The sequence below is a fragment of the Centruroides sculpturatus genome, unplaced genomic scaffold (genome assembly GCF_000671375.1).
Source record: "Centruroides sculpturatus isolate CEXI.00-Female unplaced genomic scaffold, Cexi_2.0 scaffold1645, whole genome shotgun sequence".
In the NCBI taxonomy this organism is placed as follows: Eukaryota; Metazoa; Arthropoda; class Arachnida; order Scorpiones; family Buthidae; genus Centruroides; species Centruroides sculpturatus.
In genome coordinates, this window is record NW_019385796.1 from 85,131 (window position 1) to 102,700 (window position 17,570).

Here is a 17,570-nt window from a genome sequence, read left to right on the forward strand (position 1 = left end):
AAACGAATTTAGAAGATTTCAATGGTCAATGGATGCGGAAAAAAGAGAGAAGCGATATGAGAAAATGCAAGAATTGAATTGGCGAGATTCATTATAGTCAATTGAAAACGGAGCGACGACTAACCAAGCAGAAAGAAGCATTTACTAAGACAAAAGTCGGCAATCTAACGGAAACAACATCTGACTAATCGGCGTTGTTTCGTTGCCTACCGTGCAGCTTGTCAAGAGACGTTCACAGTGGGTAAATGTTGACACAAACGCTATCGAGTTGACACGGGACCGTGTGTTAATTAGCTAAGAAAAGATATCTTACAAGCGAAGAATTCGACATATTAACCCGAGGATATAACCCAGAAGGAGATAATGTATCGGTTACTTGTATAGAAACGGTTGGTAGTTCTTTTCGTTTCGACTCGTTCTGCATCAAATCTCAAGTTTCAACTTTCTAATTAATGGCGTAAACCCATCCCAAACAGTTGACTTGTCACAATGTATGAAAAGAAGTAGGAGGCTGTTTCACTTCTCTCTACCTGATTAGTGGGCAACTTCTATTGTCTGATGTTAATACTTGATGAAAAGAGATTAGGCGAACATTGCCGAGACAGCTGGAAAACTTCCACCTAACACATACCGTTGTCTTTCCGTCCTCTGTTATTTACCAACATAATGGAAGGTTCAAGTTTTCATTCACACCGTGAGTAGGTAATTTGCTTGAGTGACAATACTGTACACCCAGCGGGATTTTCACTTCCTCTATTGATTGCACCTTCCCTAACATTGTCGATTTGTCGACGCGCCACAGAACGTTTACCAAGGCTTTAAAGGGTTAGCTCCGAACGATCGTTACAGAACGGAAGTTTGTGGAAGGGAAATGATGTAATGATTGAAGTTCGGTCTAACTAAGGAGAACAACTTTGTTCCTATCTCCACGGCGGAGATTGCGTCTACACGTTAATACTAGCGACTTAAATGACGTGACATTAAACATCTGATGGACGCAACCTAAATCCGGGCGAGATTTGCTCCACTTCCTGATATTCGTCGATCCAGTTCCTCCTCTCGCGATAAAGAAACTTAATCTTAATCGCAATTATATGCGCTAACCTACGCGCATTGCGCTTTTTCTATACGCTGCCTTTGTCCTTTACGGAATGCACGATTAACCCATATATAAGCGTGTTACAGGGCGGTTCTCTTCTTATATCAGACACTGTAATAGAATTAGCGGTGTATTAAATAATTGTGCCACTGTTCGCTGTCGATCCTCTGGGAATGAAGATTACATTTTCCAAAAACGGACATAAAAACCGCCGATGGATAGAATGTTAACGACTAATGGCAATTATCAATGCTTCTCCCCCCTCGTCCGTCTTCCTTTTTTTCTCTCTCTCTCTCTCTCTCTCCCTTTTATTTCTCTATTTTACTAGTTTGAGTTGGTATACGTGTGTTCGTCAATTAATTTTCCACCGCAGTCGCCGAGGAAGGACGGAAGAGGAGCGTGAATAGATGCGATTCTTTCAGCTAAACGTTAATAACGGATTACGTTAATATGGCCGTTTAGGGTTCATTAGGGGATCGACTATCATTCGGCGACGTAAGGAACGGTATTGTCACAGGCCCAACCTTTACTGCGTATTGATTACGTGACTGGATGGGTGGAGTGACGGATTCCGTTAGTTTCAAGTCGACTTTCTGCACTCAAATCTATCTCTACCATTTCCATGACGTCGTAAAATTGTCGGCTTTTCCGAGAATTCCTATACTACTTCCTTACACCGCGCCTTCTATATAAAAAATATATATATATAAAAAGGGGAGAGAAAGCGACGCATTCGGCAGACAATCGAATCAATCGCCGAACTTTTTTAGGTCATCGTGTCTATTTAGCGCTAGAGAAATTGATCCCTATTGGTTGGACGGTCGTTATTTAAATTTGCAATAGCCAATAATACGTGTTTATTTTTGTTTATCCGTTAGATTCGACGGTGTTTCTTTTACAACAATGTACCTGTTGAATATCTGTTAGCATAATTGAACAACATCACTGTAGTTGCCGGCGATGACTTTAGTCAGGGTTGCGATGCGAAGTTTAATATCCGTGCGTGAGACAAGAGCATATTTATTCTTGGATCACGAGAATACTGAGGGGTCGCGTGCCAAACTCTCTTCGTCTAACAGAACCTTCGATATGTATGAACCGCTCGGCAATAAACGTAGCTCAATTTGAATACCTTATTCACGTCCGGGACCGAACTGGCTTCTCGCTACTTCAATGCAATAATAATAATAATAATAATAATAATAATAGTAATAATAGCTACTGGTTGTGGTGACGTCACGGAAGTTTAGATTCTTCCCGTAGTCATGGCAACGGATAGTCCCCGTCGGATGAGGTCTTTTTGAAAGTTGTACCGGGCGCGGAGTAGTTTTAGTGTGTTTGAGAGTTTCTTTGGCGTGTTTGGCGTAGGCCTTGTCGTATGTACAGCTACGACCGAAGGTGAAGTCCCCCCGAATCTCGCAAACCGTCATTGTCCAGCGTTGTCATAGTAACTGAGGTCGCTCTGCAAATTATGCTGACGTCATTAGTTGCACCTCGTCACTCCTGCCGTTGCCATAGCGACAATGGAAGTTGTGGTAACGTGATTACTTATTCGTAGATTACTAAAGCCATAGTGACTATTGTGATTGGGTGCACGGTCCAATAGAAGGATGTGGTCAGTTGAGGAGAATGAATTGTAAGATGGTTTCTTTGCTTGAGCTCCGGCCGTAAGGCATTCGGCAGTATGGGAGTGTTGCGGTCAGATTGGGTCAATAGCTCTTACGATAATGAAATCGCCAGTTATTGAAAAGTGGCCGGACGGATCCATGTCATTATCGGAAAGGGGTGAGCAGTTATTATGCTAAGATAACGGTACCTGTGTACGATCGACCACGACGTTTGTTGTTATTGTACGCCATCGATTTGTTTATCCCCAATTGTCACGAATAAAACTGGAAGAAGTACGAGGTAGCCGAAATTTTTGTGTTTTGCCCGGCCGTCAGCCTTATATTAGGATGGTTAACCATGCTTCACTCCCCCTTATCACCACTGGTCGGATTAATGAGGCTTTTTGCAAAGTTCTGCTCGTACGTCTGCCACCCTAGCCAGGTGCCAGGCACGACTGGCTCTCACCTGTCTTCTCTCCGGGGATCGCAACTGGCAGATACAGAACTGTTTTCCTGCAGCTCTTCTCCAAACTGTTTTTTTTTATTAACTCGTTAATAATAAATTTACTTAATTAATGCAAAGATCTGACTGGTTGTGTGTGTGTTTTTTTTTCCTCTGTCTCCCCCTCCCTGTCGTCGCACAATTCAAACTAATTATCGAATATATGGTTACTTAACCCGGTGGAAAAAATTAGGGCTTAAGTTTATTTAACGGAGCGGACTTAACAGAAACCCTAAAGGTAATCACGAATGAGTGGACAACACTTTATTGGGCTTAAGATAGGGATACAAGGCTTCGGATTTCGATGCAGTGTAGGTGTTGGTGCTTTTTTTCAGGCTCAATTATTCGGATCTTATCTCAGTTTATTCTGATCGATTTTAATGGGAAAAGCATGTAAATGAGGCGTATAAAACTTATTTTTATCTTAATAAAAGCGCATTCCTTATTGGACTAGACTTTTGTTTTTCTTGCGTCAGGCCGAGCGTGGCACCGCATACTCAACCCAGTAGTCCTAAAAGTGGAAAAGTAACAACCAGGACTGGTGACGTCATTCACCATTGTTGCTATGGCAGCTAAGGACAGTGAAAACAAATGATTTCCTTTCTCGCCGCCACCGTAACAAGAATTTGTTGGGGTCTTAGGGCCAGACTAGACTTTTAGGAAGGAGTTAACAACAAACACGTCTGGCCAGACGCGTGGAGAAAGTTTGTTTACGCCCGCCTCCACCTGTGTTAAGAAAGTGAATGGTCAACAAGGGGCACTTTTTCCGTTGGTTGGTCTATTTTAAGTCAGTCCCACCTGCACGAGACACTCAACAAAAAGTTGTTTTCACAATCGGGGGAATGAATCCAGCTGGTCCCGCTGTGGTCAGGGTCGGAAGAAAGTGGCGCGTGCCTCCCTTATCCCGTCGACCCCTGTCCCGTTACCTTCTATTGTCCTCTCTCCTCTTGTGAGCATCTGTTACTTTCTCCTCCGCGTCTGGCAGGAGTCGTAGCACCGCGCTACGCGCGTTAACGCGCGGTCATCACCTCATGGTTTTCGGTGCAATTCCAACATTGTACTAAACTCTGTTAGTCAGGTATTGATCAGTTAGGGATGAGGTCACTCCGATCGCCACCCCCTGCCGTAAAATGCCGGGTTCCCCCCAATCTATTCCTCCCTCTAACTCCTACATAATAGAACTAAGTCTCGAGACAGCTGCCAACCCCGATCTAGGTCAGAACTGGTTGTGTATGAGGGGAAGACGAGGGGTGGGATGTACTATAGCTAAGCGCTGCGACCAGTCGGAGAAGCGGTCAGATGTTAGAGCATGTGCAGTGGAGAACGTCGGTACGAATGCGTCTCCTGTTTGGATCAGTCGTACGTTGTAAACAAGCGTTTCTGCAAGCACAAGTTTCATCATCTCTTGACTTGTCAGGTAAGACGGCGGGAGACCGCTCGGCTTTTTCCGATCACGTGTTTTTACCACGTGACGCTTGCGTGTGGAGTCTGTCGGGCACACTCATCTCGATTGTCAGCGACGTACCCGCCTTCTTTAAACATTCTTACTTTGGCGCGATTCTTAATAGTCGCAAAATGAATGGACTCAGGTTAGTATACTCGGGCGCATTATCGATTGCGTAAATATCTTTTAAGATAAAAATCGCGGTATGTCGGTGTTAGTTTCGCTTCCGTAAATAAACTTCTCCCTTCTTAAGATTTTCTGTTAACTTATTTGTTTTCGCCCCTTTGATTTCCTGTTTGTCTATCTTGTTCTGCCTGTTTTAATTCTATTTTATATGCAGAAAAGTGGAACTAAATATCGGACGCCAATCGATTCGCATGCCGAATTAGCAGCTGAGCGAATCCCTTTTCCGAGTTCCATTGCGAAGTTGACCAACCGGAAAGCAACATTCATCCACACTTAACTTTCATCGGAGACCAAAACAATATTTGGTCCCCCCTCCGATCGTTAGAAATAGTATTTTCGTGTAGTTAAGGCCCGAAAGATCGGGCTGCCTCTCTCTCTCTCTCTCTCCCCGAAATGGATTTTGTATCAATAGTTAAAGAATCTCTCGTTCGTTAACGTAGATAGATCATCGTTAATTGCGCCAGACCCGGTTGTAATCAGCGGGCCCGAGTCGCTTTGTGATTGATCATAGGCCCTAAACACTCCGTCAGAGCTTATCTAATTCTATACCTATAAGCTATCGATTATAGTAGTTAGCTTTGATTAATTTTGGTTAAATCCGAACTAACGGGAGTGGAACAGATTTGATCTACCAATTCGGTAAAGGTATATCACCCCCCTTACTCGCATAAAACACAGCTCATAAAGCACTTTTAATATCGGTTATTATAGGCCGCTTTTAATGTAAGTTATTATAAGGTTTAGACGTAATTACATTCTCTCTATCGGTATAAATTTAAGAGATTGTTTATTTTTCTTCTTCCCACCTGTGCCTGGACCTGTTGTACGACACGACGCGACTACACGTCCAAGTAAATAGCCACTAATCATTACTTAGAGGCTCTGACACGACCCGACTAAACGCGATGTCATTTCTCTTTCTCATTGCACCCTTACAATCTTTATTCCTTCATTTGTCATCTTCATTACTAAAATTCACGTTTCTATTGGGAAAACGGCTTTCGACTGACGTAGAGTTATTGCAACTAATAGCCAAAGTGTACGCTAAATGCTCTTTTAAAACCAAATTCACACGCTTGGCTTTTTGCTCCGTCGCCAAACTACTAGCCTTTTTATCGTTTTATTCTATTAAAAAATCAAGATTTTAACGTAAAATTTTATATTTAAATGCCTAATATTAAATATTAAACGTAAATAAACCACAGTACGAATCATCCTTACTTTTTTCTCTCTTTCTACAACTCTAAGAGTTATACAGTAAACGAAGAAGGCTTTGGGGGTATTAGCTTTGATTTTATAATTATCGCAATTTCTGTTAAGAAAATAAATTCAGAGATAAGTTATCTATTCTTATAAATCAAAATAAGACAGTAAACTTCCGAGAAAATTCGAACAAAATGTTAAAATATTCTCCTCGTAGCGCTAGAAAACGTTAAGATCTTCTCTAGTCCGTCTATTGTAAGGAATAAGCGGTGGAATTTTAATGTTTAAATTCGACGATTTCGACATTGAAGAAGCAAAATGAGCTTAATATATATATAAAATCTGTAATGTAAAAAGATGGAGAGAGTTATATTTGGAAGAGATTCGTAAGAAATCTGAAACTCAATAAAAGTCAAAGATTTTCCAATCGAAGAAGAAGTTCCCTTTCCAGACTTTATAAAAATATATATATATATAAAAAAAATGGGAGAAAAAGTCGTCAGCATTCATATTACTGCGAAACTCGATACACTCTGTAGACAAGACGAATAAATGCCTTGTTTGTTGTTGCAGAACTTTAAGGATTTTTCGGAATCGAGTTGACGCTTTCGAAATAAACTGAAATAACCGTTTTAGCATAAAACATTATGCATTTTTTTCCACGTTTATACAAGAGTTTTTTTCGTCTTTCAGTCGAATTTGTACAAACGTAATTTAGAAACAGGATATTCTTTTAGCATAAACTACTTGTTTATCTCATCGAAAGTCTCTTCCGATGCTAATATTTAGAATTTTCCAACTTGGTCGATTAGACGAGCGTACGGGCTTCGTTGCTAACACCAATCAATAGGCAATTTGGGATTAATATGCCAACACTTGTTTAGAGGATAGTGTTTCTAATGGTGGATCTTATGGAACTTTAATGTCCGCACGTAAGGCTGCCCAATGAGATGATAGACTAACTTGCTTAATAACTCCGCCATGTTAATAATTTGCTTTATGATTCCCTATCCTTAGTTTTGTTCTAAAATTTTAAATGTCGTCTCCGTAAAAGTTTTTTCTTTTTTCTCTATCAAAATTTTAAAAAACTATTCGCTTTTACTATACGAAAATGTCTATAATTGAGTTAATAAATTCTTACGTCCGTTTATAAGTAAAATTAACGGAATTTAAACATTCTTTTTCCTTCATAATACATCGGAAATTATTTCAGATTATGGCAAAATAGAAATTTTACGTGTCAAAAATTGTCTATAGGATCTAGGCTAATGCTAGTGTATTAAAGTATTTTCCAATGGCAGGCTTCATTAACTATGATAAGTTCTATCAAATATAATTCAGTTAATATATAAAGGCTAAAAAAAAAAAAAAAAAAAAGATACGTCCATAACGAACTTTCTTGCATAAAATTATAACAGTTAAAACCATTACAAGTCGACCTCCCCTATAATACTGTTGATTATTCCGTTTTATATGAATTCCATGTTGTACGAGTCACTTACATTTTACAAATACGTGTACCGGGCTGTGAACGACTCACGTATTTGTAAATTCTAAGTGACTCGTACAACATGGAATTCATATAAAACGGAATAATCAACAGTATTATAGGGGGGTCGACTTGTATTCTTTACTAAATCAGCTATATCAGGGGGTGTGTGTGTAAAGGTCACAATTACGTGTTAAAGACGTATCTTTTTTCCCTTGTTCCTCATAAAAGATTTTAAAATTTCACCCGAAAAAATTTACTTTAAAAAATAATCTCCGATTTTAAAAGATTCGTTTTAAATAGGTTTTTTTTTAAATATATCCCGAGGGCTAAAGTCTAACGCATTTAAAAATTCATTGGGGTTCTTCAGGCCTGCTTTTACCTATCTAACATATTCACCAACGAAACGAAAATAATAAAAAAAAAAATAAAGTTCCTAAGGCTAATAACAAAAACGCATTACCGTAATTATGAACTACACCTAATTTTATAAGTTAGGCTATACATGTGTATATATATATATATAGAGAGAGAGAGTTAGTAAGGGTAGTATAAAATAGCCTATTAAGGTATATAAATAAACCGATACTAAGTTATAATTTAAATTTAGAAGTGGAGAAGAATTACTTAGTTTCAAATTATGGTGGAGGAGACTTTACAAGTGGATAAACTTTGAACTCATCGATTAGACTTTAATTAGACTAACCTTGGCGTCCAATTGATCTTGCCACCTTCTACATAAATTTTAATATAAATGCGCTATTTTAAAAATGGAATTAGTTTCATAAACGGACGTCTGCCATAAATATGACGATTATTCCTTTGTTGCCAGATTAAACAGCCATTGAATGGAGGGGGGAAAAAAGATGTTAGCTTGTTAACATGGCGTTTAATGGTCTGATCGGTGCCGTCTATCGAGGGGAAGAGAGAAACCGCACACGTCGAACGAAACCGAGTTTATTTATTAAAATTCGGAAGTTTTTAAAAGAGTTTATAAGTGTGTATGGAAGGTATTAACGTGTGTTTCTTGTTTCAGGCATCGGAACTTCTCCAGTGATCGACTACACATCGCATTCAATCCGCTTGAACTCCGGGTGAGTACAGTCGCCAATTTGTCAAGCAATTATCTCTCTCTCGGCTGTTAGAGGGTCAGGTCAGTGGGCGGTTTCTTTCCGTATCGAAGGGATTTACACGTCGATCATAAGATTTCCACTCTTTTATATCGATTGTGTAAAGAGGAGCGGCCGTATTATTCTAGTTAAACACGGGCCGGTATCCATTACTGTACCGCTCCGCTTGGTACACATTACCTGTAAATATGTACACAGGGCTGTGGTAATGGAAATGTTAAGTAAGTGAACGAAGTTTGTTTCGTCTGGTTTCGGACCAAAGGGCAATAAACGTAACCCCGAATGGGCTTTAGCACCTACTCGCTACCCCAATTAGAACGAGTCTCGGTTAAGCGTCCGGTAATGGGTTCGAGCGAAGATGAAATATCTGTAGGTAAAGTCCGAAGAACAATTACCAGTCGCCCAATTTGCCAGGAGAAGGAGGTGTGGTAGCACAGCGACTAATGACAAGTTGAAGACTGTGCCGGCTACGACTGACTACCCCTACCTAGAAGTCCAGTTGATTAACAAAAAGGCACTTAGTTAAATTACATCGGGCCAGAAGATCGCCTTGGTAGCGTTGTAATTTGCCGACTTTTTGCCGCCATCTCTGATAAATTGCGACTCATGTGTCGATCAATTATTTAAACGGGTTTAGGTGGCGCTCCTGATATATCTGGTTGTGTCGGACGGCTAGGAGAAGGGTTCGAGATCCGATCGCGTGTCTCTCTCTTGTTTGATTAGTTACGCCGCGAGGATGTTCGTGAGGAAACACCAATCACGGATTTTAATACAAGAAAAAGGCCAATGTCACCTAACGGTTCCGCCGGCCTTAAGACGAACCCAGGTGGATGCTGACACCTGCCCCCTTCGATTCGACTAACGTTTCTTTAAGAGGTCAACCTCCGCAACCATCTGCTTCCACTGCATTCGGTTTTGTTATCGATTACTTACACGGCTCTTTCTATTTTTTTTTTAATTACCAAAAAACCGCACAGCCACCCTTATTCCCTTAATTCTTTACTGCCAAAATCGCCACATTTTTAGAGACGATTTACTTTCATGTGCTCAACAGTTAGAAAATTATGGATATTAAACGGCTAACGGAGCCAAGGCAGGTGTGATATAGACTCGTTTCCTATGGCCAAAGGAAACAAATTATCTAACCCAGATGAACTGTCAAGATACAGACGTTAATATCCACTTTGCAAGGATAATCAAAGCGGTTTTTTAAAACCTATAAACCACTACACTATTATACAAATATTTGCTTTAAAAACGTCATATCCGAACCGAACTTTTATTAATTTAGTAAAAAACCTAAGGCCAGATTTTATTTTAATATATATCGGTGTAAAACGGAGTTATCTTCTTATCTATCAAACAAAATAAAAAAGTAAAAAATGTATTTCCTTCGCTTATAAGATAAGATTCAACCTATAAGCATGAAACATGACGATAAGAATCTAGAATTTCAAAGCTGATATGTACTATCTGTGTAAAACAAAACATCAGTCGATGTTTCGTTTGTGGAATATACGCACACACGGACTTGGCCATGCCATAAGCGCCCTTTTATACGCCGTGACGTCATTTCCGGACAGGTAGGGGGGGTTTTGTGTGTATTTTAAGTCGAATCGAAGTATTTTCTTTTTTTAAATATATTTGATAAGTAACTGGAGTCATGTGGCAGAGTAATAAAAATAGTAGAAAGATAATGATCGGATAATGTGCTTATTATGATTTTTTGGATTAATTTTTAAGCGGTCGGGCTGGAAGTTTTTTCGAATTTTGCCGAGGGGAGAAAGAGAGAGAGAGAATGCCATTAGCCCAACGACCGGTAGCTATCCCGACTAGATCAAGATTGAACAAGTGTCTTCCTGACCCAATCAGGATATGATGAAAGGAAGATGGCTGAGAAAAGGGAAGTCGGACGCAGCTGAAACGAGCAGACAAATAACAGTGACCTTTCTGACCTTTTTTAGATCTTGAGTGACAATTACCGAGGCTTCCTGAATGGGATGTGACGCACCTTCATCCCTTTTTTTTTGTTTTCCTCCCGCCTGCTGTATCCCCCGTTCGATTGAAGAGCAAACAAACGTAGAGAATCGAAGGATCTCGAAGACATCCGCAGTCTACATCATCCTATCCGCACGCTAATTAGTTTCTGAATACTTAATATCGTTGTCATTGATCTTAATATTCTTTAGCTTTGCAGTCTAATCCCCTTTTGTCTGTCGATTCTAATGTCTTTCGTTTTTCGCTTCACATTAACGCAAGACCACGAACTGCGGCTGGCCGCATAATCGCCTTATGGTATCATCTTTTCATTAAGGATGATTATAGGTTTCTCCTCCAATAGTTTACCTGTCCGTCAAGGTAAGGAGAGCCAGCCAATCAACTGCACCTGACATTTACGGTCGACGCATAAAAATTCCTTTTTCATCCTTTGGCACGACATCGGTTTCTTTTGGGCGGATTAACGAATTTTCAAACCATGCGGATGTCATTTCGATTCATTTAAAATGATCAGCTTTTGTCTCGCGTGCAAGTGCCACTTGTAGAATGCTTTTTCCCCCTTCTTTCCGTGTCGCTTTTGCGTTTGATTTGTTATAATTCGACAACATATGCGACCTCCTTTAGTCCTATTTATCATCCGTTCCCGTTACTGCTACAGTGAGGCGACGCCATTTTCATGCCTTCCTTTGGGTTCGCATTCGAAACTTATTTTTCCGAAAATTTAAATATTTAATTAGGTAACAAAATGGGCGTAGACATTTGCCCATTGGGAAAGGTATAATTTTAGAAGAGATTGTCTTGTAAAGGTTAAACGGAATCGGATAATCCGGATAAAGCCACAAACGGGAAGGAAAGGCAGTGGTATTTCCGCTGTTACCACAGAATCTTCTTCCAGAAATCAACTATTGTTTCCCGAGAAACAGAGAAAGAGACGTGGCGTGACGTAAGGAGGAATAAAAACGGAGTACCCAGCCAGTCACCCAAAAGCCGTTAGAATCACACTGCAAGCAGATGGTCGGAGTGGCAACACGTGTCGAGAACACCCCCTCTATCTGTCTCTTTCGGCCATATGTTGATTGCGCACTTAATTGCATTCTATCCCGAAAAGTTTTTTCCCCATTGGATACATAAACACGCCAACCGTAATCGGCCTGCCGTGCAGGGGGCGAGACCATAGTGACCCGTTAAGACGTCGGCAACTGGCAGCGAGGAAAGGAACCGTTATAGGCCCCATTGTTGTCGGCCGGCACGTGCCTGCTGTCTCAAGTCATTAAGGGAGTCAGTGGCTCGTGGCCTACCACCTCCCCGGCGACCACCTGGCCCTGCGGGTACAAGGCCCCCGAGCCAGACGGATGGCGTGTCTCAAGACCTCATCCATTATCTTCGGACGCTTCTACTAATTAAATATGCATTTCGGACGCGTGTCCGGAAGACAGAAAAAGTAACACCAGGTATACCGATGACGTCAGCTATCAGGCGAGTGATTGTTTGCAAACACGGAACACACACTTATCGTTTCGAAGTTGTCGGTGACTCAGTTCCTTTCGTCGGACTCTCGCTATCGAGACGAACGCAATCGCAGCCAACAGATAAAACAGTTGACATATTTGTTAGCGGAGGAGTGCGTCATACAAAAGAACACGCTTATGATCGAAACCGGACGCAAATAACTCAGGTGAGTATGCGATTAAGTTGAATTACGTTGGCCTAGCCCTCCACAATAACGTCTTGAGAATCGGTTGAATTAAACAGGAAACTCTCCTAGAGCAGCTGGTCTCCTTCGCCTCAGGACAGATCGAGCTTCCTGTCTTTTCATTCGCCTCGGTGGCTCGTCCAACTTAGCTTAGTCCGACTCGATCTTCCAAGACAAACGGATACACTTATTATATCTATCGGCTAGACGAGGTAAGACAGCTAAATTTTTCGCTCTATCCATGTTTAGTACGCCCCGGCTGCGTCACCGGTCAGGAAGACATCTCGCTGGTGTGAATGAAACGGGAAACACATTTCAGTAGTAAACTATAATACCGAACGTCCGCTTCACCTCCATCGTCCGTGTCACCCACACAAGACCCTCGGTCCATACCCAGCCGGGTGTCTCTAGCAAGGGATAAGTTTCCTGTCGGAACAACCCTATAGTAATCTGTTCTGCTTGCATTGCTTCCATCCCTGGGAAAAGGGCAGCCACGGTCTTAAGTGCGTGCGAAACAAACACTCGTTTCCCTAAATTCTCCTTTCGCCAGTCTTTTCTTTCCATTCTCCTTCTTTACTTAATACGAGTCCTCTACTAAAATGTTAAATGAATACGTCCGTCATTGTTATATAAGAAATTCTTAGTATAATTGTTGTAATTCCTTCGGAGTAGAAACTAAAATAGAAATAAGCTTTGCTCAACCGTTTGCAATACTTTTGTAGATTTTTACACACTAATCGTTTCCGTAAACTGTTTTGTTTAAATAGCGACGGAACGTTAGCTTAAGCACGTTTATAAGTATACAAGTTTTATTTTAAATTACAGTTAGAATAAAGCTGTGTCTTCTGTATAAAATGAAAGGCAAAACTATCAATTACAAAGGCAAATAAATAGGCCAATCAAATCGGATCTTGCAGAGGAATTTGATTCCTTTTTTTATTTAAACACTTTAAAGGCCTTCCGATATTGGCGCAGTTTTAATAAATTAGTTAATGGTTAATCTAATCGATTTTGGCAATGAGATTAAAGAACGATGCCGGAATTTTAGTTAAATTTGAGCGAAAGTTTTGACATAATTATTTTGTCGAATTTAAGTTGGGAGAATTTTCGATATTGTTGAATTAAATTGTTACTTAGTTTCCTTAACTCAATATATATTTGCAGCCCTTAGGAGAAACGTCGAGGCCTTAAATATTCTTATCCGGGGCTGCATTTTTACTTGCGGCTTATATATATTGGATAAACGTTTTGATTATCGGCAATTATCGCTGATAATAGATAGAAGTTTGCTATACAATTATAAAAGATAGACTTGTTCGTTGCTGTTTTTTGTTTGCTTATCTTATCTGTGCGATTTTATTTCGAACAATTCTTTTTCCAAGACGTTATTGTTAACTGTTTCGTATTATTTTTTTTATTGTTTGGTGTTTGTTTCAGGTAAGAGAACGAGATGAGTGAAGAGCTGAGGAGTAGGTGAAAAAGAGAAAGTTAGTGGACAACGTAGCCCCCATTTCCTCAGCCGTCCAATCAGCGAACTTCTTATGATGTCATCGGAAGAGGATTCGGAAATGGAAGCCCTAAAAAACAAGACGAAGCGAGTGCGTCAGAGAGTTGACGCCGGAGAACCTCGCAATAGTTACGCCAGCATACCGAATTTCAGTTCGCGACCCATGGCCACAGTCCCCTATCATAATGGCTTTAGTATGCTGGCAGGGGGAAAAATTCTCGGTGATCTTATAAGCAGACATCAGAAAGGAGACATGATGCTAGACGATCTAAGGATTAACGGTTCGCTGATGGCGTCGATGGATATGGCGGATTCTTCGTTTCTCAATGGGACGGTGGATCAGGAGATGACAGCTAATTCTCCTCACCAGCAGCCTCCCGGTTCTCCCCTGCCCGAAAACAGTCATTTGTTGCGTGACATACTGCAGGGCCGGAAAGTGTCCGACGAACAGGGTCCTTGTGTCATGCTTCTGCAAGGGAACCAGCCAACTTCCGTTAGTCATGCTCCGGAGACGTCGGGGGTCGACACTACCGGAAGTCACGTGACTCCGAGACCGAGGCGAGTCGGCGAAGAGGACGACAACGTCAAAGTTAGCAGGATGTCCGACCAGGAACAGGAGACAACCCCCGTATCCAGTCCGAGTCCGTGTCAGAGTCCCAACCCGCTCCGTCCCTTAAGTAACAGTAACACCTTGGAAGAGAAACGTGCCAGGGTCGAAACCATCGTGTCCAACATGCTTCAGGGTCCTCCGGCAACCATCCGCTCTCCGGGACAGGGGCAGAGCGGGCCCGAACCACCGACTCCAGTCAACGGGTGTAAGAAGAGGAAACTCTATCAGCCTCAACAACACGAAGCCAGTAGGATAACAAATGGATTGCAGGACGATGACGACGAGGAGGACGACGAGGAAGAACTTTCGCCACCCAAACAACGTCGTCTCGAACGTGAAACGCTCAAGCTGCAATTACGCCAAATGCAAGAACAATTGGCAGCCATGCAACAACGTTACTTAGAACTATTCGAATTCGAAACATCGGTGAGTCCAATGAGGGATAACCCGTCGCCTCGAAGCGAAGACGGCATTCCGATGAATGCCACCGACGTCAAAGCCGAAATGTCCGAAGACAAACACGAAGAATCTGTCAACTGTCGTCAATCCTGCATCGTTCAGCCTCCCACCCGCCTTAGCCCAGGTCAGTCGGACGTCGACTGGTTAAGTGAGTCTCTTAAGTCAGAAATCACGTCGTCTCTGTCTCAAGTAATTGATGCCGTCATATCACGATACGTTCAACGTCGTCCCGTGGTTCGACCGGCCACATCGAGCACGGGAACTAATTCGGACAGTGATCAGCCCAAAGACAGCAATCTCTTGTCTCAAATGCTGGACAGAAAATCGCCTCGGTCCAAAGTTATCGACCGGGGTTGTAGGGTGAACGGGCACAGTCAGAGATCGAGCCCTTTTCCCGACTCGTTACCGAAACCGACGTTCTTCTATCCACCCGGTCTCAAGCCTCCTATGTCCACCTTCTTCTGTAACGCCGCTCAACAGTTACCTTCTGTAAGTTTACCCTTTCCACCTCCGGGATTGAATACTAGTGGGATACCCGTGGAAGTTCCCGAACAGACAGAAGCTATGGCTCTGGTGGTGACGCCAAAGAAGAAACGCCACAAAGTGACGGACACTCGCATCACCCCCAGGACAGTAAGTCGCGTTTTAGGGCAAGACGTCGATCCTCTATGCAACAAGTACACCATGTTGGCAGCTGGATGTCCGTCGGATCCCGGCCCCGCACCCACCTACACCCATCATCCGCCACCTCCGCCTTTGGTGCCAGTTTCTCTGCCCACTTCGGTAGCGATTCCTAACCCGAGTTTGCATCAATCGGACGTGTTCACCACTTTTCACTACGATCATCAACGACTGGGACAGTATAACTCTATACCCGACAACCACGACGAAGACGCTCTTCACTCGTCCATCATGTCTCATGCAAGGGGTTCCCCCGATTCGCTTCATTACGGACATCTGAAACTAGAAAACGGAGACAGTTCGGAGGCGGGGGATAGTCCCGCCTACGAATCGGGACTGGCTATGATATCCTTTGCTCTATACACAATCTAATAGCTTTAGATTTATCTTAATGCGGTATTGGGTGATGTACAACCCGGTTTATGCAGTTAACAAGATTGCTCTTACCAACAGAAACCTGACAAAAGACGGACGTGGGAAGACCTAATAACGTATAGTTTTTTTTATTATTTTTTTGCGGTCTTCCGCCTCGTCGATTCCCACCCTTGTCACAAAAATAAGCCCGATCTCGGAACAGTTGGAAACGTTTGCAATCGATAGAAAAAAGTAAATTTCAGTATGTTTTTGGTAAGAGCAATTTTCTGCAATGACTTATTATTGTTATTGTCCTTAACGGGTTTTTTACACCAGCACCTTGACGCCCATGCACTTGAGGAAGGCGAAGCTGATGTTCTTCTACGTCCGATATCCCAGTTCGGCCGTCCTGAAGATGTACTTTCCCGACATCAAGTTCAACAAGAACAACACGGCCCAGTTGGTCAAATGGTTCTCGAATTTTCGGTAAGTAGGTGCGTGAGAGGCCGCGGCGGAAGCGGGTCTATAGATATACCCTGGGCGTCCACCTCCGCCCAATATCTGCCGGATGACTTTTCTGTAGCAATTCGGCGAGGCGTGTCCGCGGGAAGCTGTCCCATTCAGCCCAGCGACCATTACAGTGCAGCTGTCAGGATGTCGGATGTTCTGCGCTGCCATGCTCTGCTAGCAACGGTTGCCAGCTTGCTTACATTGCTCCAGAAACGCATTGCGCACGCTCCCTAACTTGCCAACTAGGTGGGAGTTGCCTACCACCACACATCTCATTAGGGACAGGACAAAGGGAGATCGCTAATGAGCTACAGATAACAAATATATACACAGAAGGGATTCCTAGTGGTCACTGCCCCGCAATGCGACCGGGTCGACACACAAGTCGACATCTCAGGGGCCGAGAAGACCGGGGAAAACACCTTGGAAATGCAAATCGATGTTGGCGGTGGCTACGAGTCCGTTAAGTATTGTAGCACCCATCACCTTTTCCGGACAAATACCATCCGAAAGTTATCTCTTGTTGGCAGACCGACAGATACGGGGATGCGTTTGCTATATTGATTGAGCGCCAAATGAGACGGGAAATGGTTTCAAGAAGTTTTTGCCTTTTCTAATCGCGTGCTTTTCATTAGTTCCTTGATTATGAAGGAAGGAGGCGTCGGGATGATATAGCCCAGCGTTACTGCTATCTCCAGTTGTTTATGTCCTCCATTATCTTTCCTTTCTTCTTTACGCAAAAATGCAGACATTGATAAGGACTGCGGAAAAGTTGGGGACGACTGGTCTCCGAGGAAAAACTTTTCCTTTTTCTTTATTGAGATTTGATTAATTAGTACCTACATTAGCGGGGGGAAAGAGAGGGGACTTGGACGTACTGTTATCCGTTTTAATTCCATAAATTACACTGGTATTTATTTATTACACGGATTGAAATTAGGTAATTATTGCAATGATAAAACCAAGCCAACTATTATAGGAGGAGGTAGAAGGGTTTTTGAAAAATTCGCCAGAAATGGGAGGAACATAGACCGCTGATTTCGCTTAGATATTGTTAATTACAGCTTTATGTTAATTAACTTGGCACCATTTGCTGTG

The 17,570-nt window shown here is 42.3% G+C and overlaps 1 protein-coding gene across 10 annotated transcripts in view; it reads left to right on the top strand.

The window, feature by feature from the left end:
• LOC111642184 (homeobox protein prospero-like) overlaps positions 1–17,570 on the top strand; it is a 48,439-nt gene that overhangs the window by 26,456 nt on the left and 4,413 nt on the right. For 4 of the 10 annotated variants that reach the window (XM_023388478.1, XM_023388479.1, XM_023388480.1 and 1 more), the window contains 3 exons: positions 8,567–8,624; positions 13,789–15,953; positions 16,294–16,448. In XM_023388478.1, coding sequence (XP_023244246.1) covers positions 13,893–15,953; positions 16,294–16,448 — 2,216 coding nt within the window. In that variant the 5' untranslated portion in view covers positions 8,567–8,624; positions 13,789–13,892. The other 6 variants (XM_023388481.1, XM_023388483.1, XM_023388485.1 and 3 more) reach the window with 6 other exon arrangements.